Here is a 10,661-nt window from a genome sequence, read left to right on the forward strand (position 1 = left end):
AGATTATTTGATATTATACAATCCAACCACATTTAATAAAAGCAATTAAAATGATAAAATAAATTTAAAAAATAATCAAAGTTTCCAAACGAAAACTGGAAATGCCTATTTTACCTGATACTTTGTAACACCTCCTCCTTTGCTAATAACATTTATTGTTACTTCCTCCTCCAAGAACTTCTGATAATATTCAGTCTTTCTCCAGAACACAGCCAGTTGCTTCAATTACATCTTCAACATGGAAAATCTTTAGTGAAAATTCACAAAAGAAATACAAGGCACATCACAGACTAATCAGCACCTTTTGTTCTTGTATTGGGTTTGCGTGGCAAGGTTTTGGTAGCAGGGGGGACTACAGGGGTGGCTTCTGTGAGAAGCTGCTAGAAGCTTCCCTTAAGTCTGATAGAGCCAGTGCCAGCCAGCTCCAAGGTGGACCTGCCACTGGCCAAGGCTGAGCCAAACAGCAATGGTGGAAGCACCTCTGTGATAACATATTTAAGAAGGGGGAAAAACTGCTGTGCAACAGCAGCTGGGAGAGAGGAATGAGAATAAGACAGACAAATACCTCTGCAGACACCAAGGTCAGTGAAGGAGGAGGGGGAGGAGGTGCTCCAGGCACCAAAGCAGAGATTCCCCTGCAGCCCGTGGTGAAGACCAGGGTGAGGCAGGCTGTCCCCCTGCAGCCCATGAAGGACCCCAGGCCAGAGCAGGTGGATGTGCCTGAAGGAGGCATGGAGACCCCATGCAGGATCAGGCTCCTGGCAGGACCTGTGACCCCGTGGGGAGAGGAGCCCATGCTGGAGCAGGTTTGCTTGCAGGACTTGTGACCCTGTGGGGGACCCATGCTAGAGCAGTCTGTTCCTGAAGGACTGCACCCCGTAGAAAGGGCCCATGCTGGAGCAGTTCATGAAGAACTGCAGCCCGTGGGAAGGACTCATGTTGGAGAAGTTTGTGGAGGACTGTCTCCCATGAGAGGGACCCCATACTGGAACAGGGGAAGAGTGTGAGGAAGAAGGAGCAGCAGAGACAACGTGCGATGAACTGACCACAACCCCCATTCCCTGTCCCCCTGCGCTGCTTGAGGGGGGAGGAGGTAGAGAAATTGGGAGTGAAGTTGAGCCTGGGAAGAAGGGAGTAGTGGGGGGAAGGTGTTTTAAGATTTGGGGTTTATTTCTCATTACCCTACTCTGATTTGATTGGCAATAAACTAAATTCATTTCCCCAAGTCCAGTCTGTTTTGCCCGTGGTAGTAATTGGTGAGTGATCTCTCCCTGTCCTTATCTTGACCCACGAGCTTTTCATCATATTTTCTCTCTCCTGTCCAGCTAAGGAGGGGGAGTGATAGAACGGCTTGGTGGGCACCTGGCATCCACCCAGGGTCAACCCACCACAGTTCTTTAAAGCTTACATACAAAGCTGAACAGGAAACCCCCTTCCCTTTTAATGTTGTAATAGATCTTGCAAATTTCATCTTAATCTTTCTTATTATTTTTGAGAGCCTAAACTTAGAGCTGCTATGAGTTTGTTAATGGGCCTCTCCACATGATCCCCAACATTACCTTTACCATAGCCTATATAACATACATGAGAAACATACATAAGAGTGTAATGACAGAGTTGCTTGGGGAGGTGGAGGGGAAATCTTTAATGCTTTGCTTCCCTTACTACCTAGGTTGAATAGAGAGAAAAAAAAATAAAATCAAAGTGTCACTGATGGACTGATTTTAATCAATAATAAATCTATCAAAAAATAGTACAGCCCTGTACTTCAAAGCACTGAAGCTATTTTATATTTTCAAAATGGAAAATGGCTACAAGTCCTTGAAACACACATTTAAGATATATATTTTTGGTAAGAAAAAAGTTATATAGCTATATTTCCTATAGACACTAACTAGGCAAACACTGTATACATGCATACAAAGTATCTTGTATAATCAAAGAAACATTTACCTACCTCAACAGGGTAACTCCCTCCCTGAGATCCTTAAAAATGGGACAGTGTGAGAAATAGCTGGAAAACTTCTGCTACTGTAGACAGCGACTCATTGAATTCAGATGCAGGTCTGAACACTTATGCGAGATCTCCTTCAGAATAACTAGCAAGAAATCAGACTGGGCACTTCTTTCATGTACCTAGAATTAGAAAAACATATCCATCGTAAGGCATTAGTCTTAGTCTACAAGTCAAGGCCCAGAATAACTATAGTTTCTGCATAACAGTTAGAGCTGATAACCTCATGTACAATAACATGAGATATACTTGAAAGACCACTATCATCTTGAAGTTTCCAAAGCAGGACACCTGTTCTACAGTATAGTAGTCTGGTGGCTTCTCCTGTTCTTGATTCCATATGAATTTGATACCCGCACAGGGAATTCCTTAAAAAAGATATTAAAAATTGAGTCAATGGGACTCATTTCTGAAATAACCTCATAAACTCCTGGGCCAAGAGACATGGCATTGACTGGGTGTACCACACCCCCTATCACCCACAAGCCTCTAGAAAGATTGAGAGATATCATGGACTGTTAAAGACTATGTTGACAGTGTTGGGCAATGGGGCATGGAAGCACTGGGATACAAATTTAGCAGCAGCCACTTGGCTGGTTAACACCAGAAGATCTGCTAACCATCCTGGTCCTGCTCAAACAAAACCCCTACATACTGTGGGAGGAGATAAGGTCCCTGGTAATGCACATAGGGAAGTGGCTGGGGAAGGTGGTGTGGATTGCTCCTCCCTTGGGAAAAGGCAAACCCATTCATGGGATTGTCTTCACTCAAGGACCTGGGTGTACTTGGTGGGTAATGCAGAAGGATGGGGAGACCTGGTGTGTGCCTCAAGGAGATTTAACCTTGGGGGAAAAAAATAATCTGTGATATGAGTTGTATGTTGTAGGAAGTAATGTAGCAGGAACTACCTGAACCAACAAAGAGTGAGCTTCACAAGGAACTGGATTAGGGCAACAATGACCCAAACCAAGCTGGTGTTGGTGCCCAACAATTAAACATGCTGCTTCCCCTGTCCTGAGCACCCATCTTGACAGATGGGGCCCAAGTCATAGCCTGTTCTTATGAACATTTGGGGGAGTGGCGGAAGCCCATGGAATAGGAGAATAATATCTATCTATTACAGGACAGGGGAGAGTAGTTAATAAGAATGTATAAATCTGTATGTTGGATATAAGGATGGTTTAAGTACGTAGTATAAGTTGTAAGTGTTGGTAAGAAGGGATTTCAGGAATGCAAATTAAAATACAATGGGAACACTAGAAAAAATATATATATATATATGCATTAAATTATGTGGGACCTGAGCATGACGCAAATGGTATAGAATAAGGGGTGGAGACTGTATTGGGTCTGGCTGAGATGGAGTTAATTTTCCCCATAGCAGCCCTCATAGTGCTGTGCTTTGTATTGGTAGCTAGAAAGGTGTTGATATCACACCAGTGTTTTGGCTACTGCTGAGCAGTGCTCCCACAGCATCAAGGCTGTCTCTCCAATATTCCCCTCCCTCACCCCCAAAGGCCAGTAGGCTGGGGGTGGGCAAGAGCTTGGGAGAGGACCCAAACTGACCAAAGGGATATTCCATACCATATGACATCTGCTCAGCAATAAAAGCTAAGAGAAAGGAGGAGGAGAGGGGGGCATTTGTTATAGCATTTGTTTTCTGGAGCAATTGCTACATGTACTGAAACCCTACTTCCCAGAAAGTGGCTGGACAGCACCTGCTGATGGAGAGAATAAACCTTTTGTTTTCTTTTGCTTCCATGTGCAGCTTTTGCTTTGTTAAACTGCCTTTATCTTGACCAACAAGTTCATCTCCATCTTATCCCCCCCACACTGAGGAGGGGAGTGATAGGGCAGCTTAGTGGACACCTGGCAGCCAGCCAAGGTCAACCCACCACAGTAGGCCAGCTACTCAACCCCCAATTTTTAACAAACAGATGTGCCATGCGTACCAGTTTGTTTTAAGGATTTCCATGAAACATTATCTTACAAGGTCAAACTTTTCTTTGTCTTTCACAGACTCATTCTTCTCTTTATCACACTGTTGCTCAGCATATCGCAAAATCCATTCCTTCATATTAACTTCTTTCTCTTTCCCCACATTCAACTCCTAGGAAGAGCAACCAAAATTAAAAGTAATGATAACAGTAAGTGAAAACACCAATGCTTTCCTCAGTCAGTATTTAGGAACTATTACTTAAGATATATATAACTAAGTTATATGATATAAATAACACAAAAACCATAGAACAAATTCCTCCAACCAGGGTAAACATCTCATGATATACTTACATAGATCTTAACACCTGAACAGTAACAACTGCTGTAAAGGAAAAAAACCAAACCAAAACAAAAACAACTTTTGCAAGAAATCTTTTGGATTTCTAGGTTTAAGATTCAACAACCACAGCAATCAAAACACTACAAGTATGCAAGGCTGTCCTGGTTTCGGCTGGGATAGAGTTAATTTTCTTCTAGTAGTGGTATAGTGCTATGTTTTGGATTTTAGTATGAGAATAATATTGATAACACACTGATGGTTTAGTTGTTGCTAAGTAATGTTCACACTAGTCAAGGACTTTTCAGCTTCCCATGCTCTGCCAGGTACACAAGAAACTGGGAGGGGGCACAGCCAAGATAGTTGATCCCAACTGGCCAAAGGGCTATTCCATACCATATGACATCATGCTCAGTATAGAAACTGGGGGGAGTTGGCCAGGGGGCAGCGATCGCTGCCCAGGGACTGGCTGGGCATCGGTTGGCAGGTGGTGAGCAGTTGTATCACTGGTTTTGTGTGTGTGTGTGTGTGTGTGTGTCCGGGTTTTGTTCCTCTCTCGCTCTCTTGTTTTCCTTCTCATTACAATTTATTACTACTATTATTTTTTTATTCCAATTATTAAACTGTTCTTATCTCAACCCACAAGTTTTCTTACTTTTTCTCTTCTGATTCTCTCCCCCATCCCACCAGGGGGGAGGGTGAGTGAGCAGCTGTGTGGTGCTTAATTGCTGACTGGGGCTAAACCACAACAAAGACAAACTTAAACCCACACATGTACGTAGAGTGCCAACTGTAAACAAACAGAATTAACCCATTCCCGGAGAAAATTAAGCTATGATTTACCACAAGAATGAACTACAAAGTCTTCTAGAATTCACATGAAAAAAAATGTTACCTTCTAATGACCCTTCCACTGCAGTTAAAACAGTGTGGGTGACTATTAAGCATATCATATTTTCAAGAGTTTTCCACATCAGTGTTGAAGTCAATACAAGTCCTGTGTTTTGGAAAACTTCATCCTCTCTTCCCTCCAAGTAAGTAGAAATTAATTTCTCAGATTACCTTAGTTTCAGGGCCATTTTCTTTCTTTTTGTTATCTACTAAACGAGATGGAGGTTCACGTTGTGACACAGGAGAACAAAATTTTGCTGTTTCTGTTGCTGTTCTTCAAACTGCTGGCTAAAGCCTTCAGGCAAGGCATCTTCAAAATAAAAAGGCCATGTCACAGAATGTCAATAATAATTACTGAAAATCTTTTTAAGTGTGTTGGGAACCAACTAGAAGAACATAAAATAAAAACAGCATGCCTGAAATAAAGTTAGGCTTTAGCATTTAGGTAAGTCAGCATTTGCTTGTTGGACTTCCATAAAACTCTAAGAGTAGGAAGAAGAGGTCTACAAGACTTTATAAGTTAAAAAAAAAAAAAAAAATCACAGAACCAGTCAGCAGCACATCTAGGAAAAGAACACTGTGATGACTACTGGTCTTAATGAAACAATATATTTAATTACTACTATAAAGCATTCCCATGTCATAGCAGGTCCTATTACTCTTCTGGCTAATCATTAATGTAATTACTGGAAAGCATGACTTTGACTTGTAGAAGTGTAGACTACAAGTGACTACAAGTGACTACAAAAGTGTAGTACAATACATTACATGAATGACAAAAAAGAAACTTTATTCTATATAAACAATGGTCAGAGGACAACAACAACACTTTAAACACTACCTGTAGTTTCTTAGCAGTAAGTCGTCTGGAAATCACTCCTTTGTCATCATTTTGGTTTTTATGGTCACTGATTACATCAATAATCCTTTTCTCCAAGTTACCATTTATCATTACCTGCATAGAGAAAATTAGTAAAACATTACAAATTTTTATGACTTTTTTTATGATTAGTTTACCTGTTAGTTTACCCCTATTTCTTAAAGCACGCTCAAAATCCCAAACACCTCAAGCTCGAAAGAGTCAATGTCTAAGACATTAATGTAGCTTACCTGCATAACATAACACTTATAGCTGAAAAAATATTTACTCAGCTAAAAAAGTACTATGAAAAGCAAAGTTGTTTTACCTAAAGAAGATACTCACCTTAAAAACAGATTTATCTAGATTTGCAGCAGCACTGGAATCTGTTGTTGAACTAAAACTGTAAATTTTTGGACCTGCAAATTGCAAATAGCCATCAACTGCATAAGCAGAACACAGAGAACATTGTTTACAGTAGCTAAAGCAGACCCAACGTAACACAGGTTAGTGCAGGCAAGTATTACACTAATTTGCCAGAAACACACACACATACATAACAATAAAAATAATCACAGAATCGCACAGGTTGGAAAAGACCTTTAAGATCACTGAGTCCAACCGTAAACCTAACACTACCAAGACCAACACTACACCATGTCCATAAGCACCTCATCCAAACGTCTTTTAAATACCTCCAGGGATGGCGACTCAACCACTTCCCTGGGCAGCCTGTTCCAATGCTTGACCACCCTTTCAGTGAAGTAAAATTTCCTAATATCCAGTCTAAACCTCCCCTGGCACAACTTGAGGCCATTTCCTCTCATCCTATCACTTCTTACTTGGGAGAAGAGACCGACCCCCACCTCTCTACAACCTCCTTTCAGGTAGTTGTAGAGAGCAATAAGGTCTCCCCTGAGCCTCCTTTTCTCCAGGCTAAACAACCCCAGTTCCCTCAGCCGCTCCTCATAAGACTTGCTCTCTAGACCCTTCACCAGCTTCGTTGCCCTTCTTTGGGCACACAAAATCAATGGTACAGAGAGGCTCTTGAAAAAGGAATAGCAGAGAAGGGTATGACTCTTAGCAGACAAAATGTAAAATCCCAAGTGGCACAACGAGAGGAAATGTGATTTACTGCTTGCTTACTCTCAACCCAGAAACAAGGAGTGCCAAATAGGGAAGCTAACAGCAGGTTCAAAACAAGCAAGAGTGATTTTTTTTTTTTTATTGCCAAGTGCATAGCTACATAACAGAACTCTATGCCACTGAAGGTGTGGATACTGGATGTTTACCTAAGTCCAAGGGGAGGCAGGATAGCTTTGTAGTTGTATTGGGTTTGCGTGGCAAGGTTTTGGTAGCATGGGGGCTTCTGTGAGAAGCTGCTAGAAGCTTCCCCTAAGTCTGATAGAGCCAGTGCCAGCCAGCTCCAAGGTGGACCTGCCACTGGCCAAGGCTGAGCCAAACAGCAATGGTGGAAGCACCTCTGTGATAACATATTTAAGAAGGGGGAAAAAAAAACCCAAAACAAACTGTGCAACAGCAATAGCAGTCAGAAGAGAGGAGCGAGAATACGCGAGAGAAACAACTCTGCAGACACCAAGGTCAGTGAAGGAGGAGGGGGAGGAGGTGCTCCAGGCACCAGAGCAGACATTCCCCTGCAGCTCATGGGGAAGACCAGGGTGAGGCAGGCTGTCCCCCTGCAGCCCATGGAGGTTAACAGTGGAGGAGATATCCACCTGCAGCCCATGGAGGACCCCACGCCAGAGCAAATGGATGTGCCTGAAGGAGGCTGTGACCCCGTGGGAAGCACACACTGGAGCAGGCTCCTGGCAGGACCTGTGACCCCATGGGGAGAGGAGCCCATGCTGGAGCAGGTTTGCTGGCAGGACTTGTGACCCTGTGGGGGACCCACGCTGGAGCAGTCTGATCCTGAAGGACTGCACCCCGTAGAAAGGGCCCATGCTGGAGCAGTTTGTGGAGGACCGTCTCCCATGAGAGGGACCCCATGCTGGAACAGGGGAAGAGTGTGAGGAGGAAGGAGCAGCAGAGACAACGTGCGATGAACTGACCACAACTCCCATTCCCCTGCACCGCTCAGGGGGAGAAGGTAGAGAAATTGGGAGTGAAGTTGAGCCCAGGAAGAAGGGAGTAGTGGGGGGAAGGTGTTTTAAGATTTGGGGTTTATTTCTCATTACCCTACTCTGATTTGATTGGCAATAAACTAAATTCATTTTCCCTGAGTCGAGTCTGTTTTGCCCATGGTGGTAATTGGTGAGTGATCTCTCCCTGTCCTTATCTTGACCCACAAGCTTTTTGTTATATTTTCTCTCTCCTGTCCAGCTGAGGAGGGGGAGCGATAGAGCAGCTTTGGTGGGCACCTGGCATTCAGCCAGGGTCAACCCACCACAGTAGTAAAGAAATCCATCAATTTGGAAAGGTATTGAAAAGACATTGTATCTGGCTCAGGAAGTCTCTAAGCCACAAGTGGTGGAGGATGTATGAGTACCCTATGGAAGTATCACTGCATGCCCAACCTATTCTTACCTAGATATCTGCTTTTGGCCCCTATCTAGGAGAGTGCACTGGGTTACGTGGACCTTTGATCTGATCTGCTATAGTCATTCTTAAATATTTTTCATTTACCAGCTGTTAGAAAAATATTAATTCACAAAGCTATTTATTGTCATTAGACTAGTTTAGCTTCTTGCAACACACAGCTTGATACTGGACTCCTTTTTTAGAACACACATACCATTTCTGGTACTGCACAGGTAAAAAGAAACTTTCACCACCTTGCAAGGCTGCATGCCACACCAGACGGAGCAACACTGCACTCCAGGAGGCACTGCTACCTCTCAGCTCCTCAGCATACCAGCAGGCAGGTTGGACAGCTTACCCGAGGTTGGGTTGCCTGCAGAGAGGCTCTAGGAGAGCCCATTTTTAGATCAGGGCTGGATATAGATAACTGCATTTCAGAAAGAAGCAGTCACCTCTGATCAGAAGCTACAAACAGCAGTTAGCACTCGAGCTAATCACTGGCACTTACTGGTGTGCTGTGCAACTACACAGTATTTAGACTACGCTAACTTACTTTTCACTTACACTGACTTATTTTTCACTATGGCAGACAATCTGGGAGACAAGTTGCATAGTTTCTAAGGAGGACTGAGTACCATGGTGTTGAAGGAGTAGATGACATAAGAAATACAGTTATCAGAACATCAATTTGGAAAAGTAGAGTGCATTAAGAGACTTCAGAAGTTTAAGTTAACGGATTGCAAGACCTTGTGTTAACAAGTTGGAATGTCAAATGGCCCGGCCATTACATGATTTGCTTATAGTCTGCAACACAAGCTGTTACTGATGTTATAAGGTACCTGAGCTACTTCTGGTAAAGCTGATTTATTGAAAACAGACATCTCAGTGCTGCAGAATGCAGTTTGTGTTTCAGGCTGCACCCAGAAAAGTCACCCCTGCTGCTCATCCAACACTGCTGCAGTGCCCTCCAGCCCTGGAACTGCTCTGGACTTTTTCATGATGCCCACAGGATTACATAAAAAAAAAAAAGCCCAAATCCACATTAAGTCAGTTTTGTGCACATATGGAATGTGCATCTATGAAAGAGGCTCATTACTGGGAAAGCACTACAACAACACTTGCTTCACAAGAACTGTTAATAATCTAATGAGAGACTTTCTGTAACTAACTCAACACATCAGTGCAAACAAGGCTCATCTGCTCAGGAACACTCCAGGAAGTGAGATAGGCTAAAGCCAGGCCTGATCAGCTCTGTGTCAGAGGGACTTAAGGTGCCTCTCTCAAAGCTCACTAACTTCAAGCCTTCTAGCAAATCTTTTCCTGTAATGCCGGGGCCCCCTGGCAGAGACAGGCTGCACCCTCGGGGGCACCCTGACGAAGCTGCCCTCCGTGCACTCCCAGCCAGCTGGACCGCCCCTCAGCCACCTCACAGCGAGGCCAGAGCGCGACGCCCGAACTCACCGGGTGGCCCGCAGCCATCTGAGCTCTGACGCCTCTCCCCCCCCACGGCATAGCCGCTCCAGGGCTGCTAGGCCGGAGGCCACCTTACACCGCACGACCCGATACCTTGCTTGACACAAAGATCCTTGGAGGCAGGCAGCAGCCTCCACAGTAGCTCGCGCCCTGACAGCGACAGAAACGGTATAAGCAATGCTGCCCGCCCAATATTTCTTATTACGGCCGCCCACGACACCCCCTGCCCGCACCGGAACCAGTCCACCCCCTACATCCGGGCACCGCGCTCAGCACCACCTGCCGCTCTCCATTGGCCAGCACCGCCCGCTTGGCACCGCCCTCCGCCTCCCATTGGTCAGCGCGTGAGGGCGGGCACCTCGCCGCCACCAGGCTTCCCAGGCCTTTCGGAAATCAGATTCTGGGCCAAGGGTCACCGCCGGGGTTGTGGGAAGGGCCGGCCTTGGGGCTGTTGTGCGTTGAAGGGAGACTTACAGTGCTCCGGTGCTAGCGGGGCGGGATCGGGATCGGGCCGTGCGTGGGGCTCTCGGTGCCCGGGGGCGGCGGGGGGCGCTGTTGCTCTTCGGGGTGCAGCGCTGCGGTAGGGGCAGAAAGGATCGGGGGGGGTG

The 10,661-nt window shown here is 45.0% G+C and overlaps 1 protein-coding gene across 11 annotated transcripts in view; it reads right to left on the bottom strand.

The window, feature by feature from the left end:
* LOC140650583 (ATP-dependent RNA helicase DHX29-like) overlaps positions 1-10,635 on the bottom strand; it is a 42,186-nt gene extending 31,551 nt beyond the window's left edge. For 5 of the 11 annotated variants that reach the window (XR_012042073.1, XR_012042071.1, XR_012042076.1 and 2 more), the window contains exons 1-7: positions 10,042-10,270; positions 6,388-6,461; positions 6,025-6,138; positions 5,355-5,493; positions 3,967-4,124; positions 1,958-2,136; positions 115-247 (exon numbers count right to left, since the gene is read on the bottom strand). Coding sequence is in view for 2 of the 11 variants with exons in the window: in XM_072859103.1 (XP_072715204.1) it covers positions 5,410-5,493; positions 6,025-6,138; positions 6,388-6,461; positions 8,795-8,849 (327 nt within the window). In the remaining 9 variants the exon portion in view is untranslated. Of the gene's footprint in view, positions 1-114; positions 248-1,957; positions 2,137-3,966; positions 4,125-5,354; positions 5,494-6,024; positions 6,139-6,387; positions 6,462-8,794; positions 8,932-10,041; positions 10,271-10,527 lie in introns of those variants that run through there. The other 6 variants (XR_012042075.1, XR_012042078.1, XR_012042072.1 and 3 more) reach the window with 6 other exon arrangements.
* Between the last annotated feature and the right edge of the window lie 26 nt (positions 10,636-10,661).

This window comes from Ciconia boyciana, chromosome 4, assembly GCF_034638445.1.
Source record: "Ciconia boyciana chromosome 4, ASM3463844v1, whole genome shotgun sequence".
Lineage (NCBI taxonomy): Eukaryota > Metazoa > Chordata > Aves > Ciconiiformes > Ciconiidae > Ciconia > Ciconia boyciana.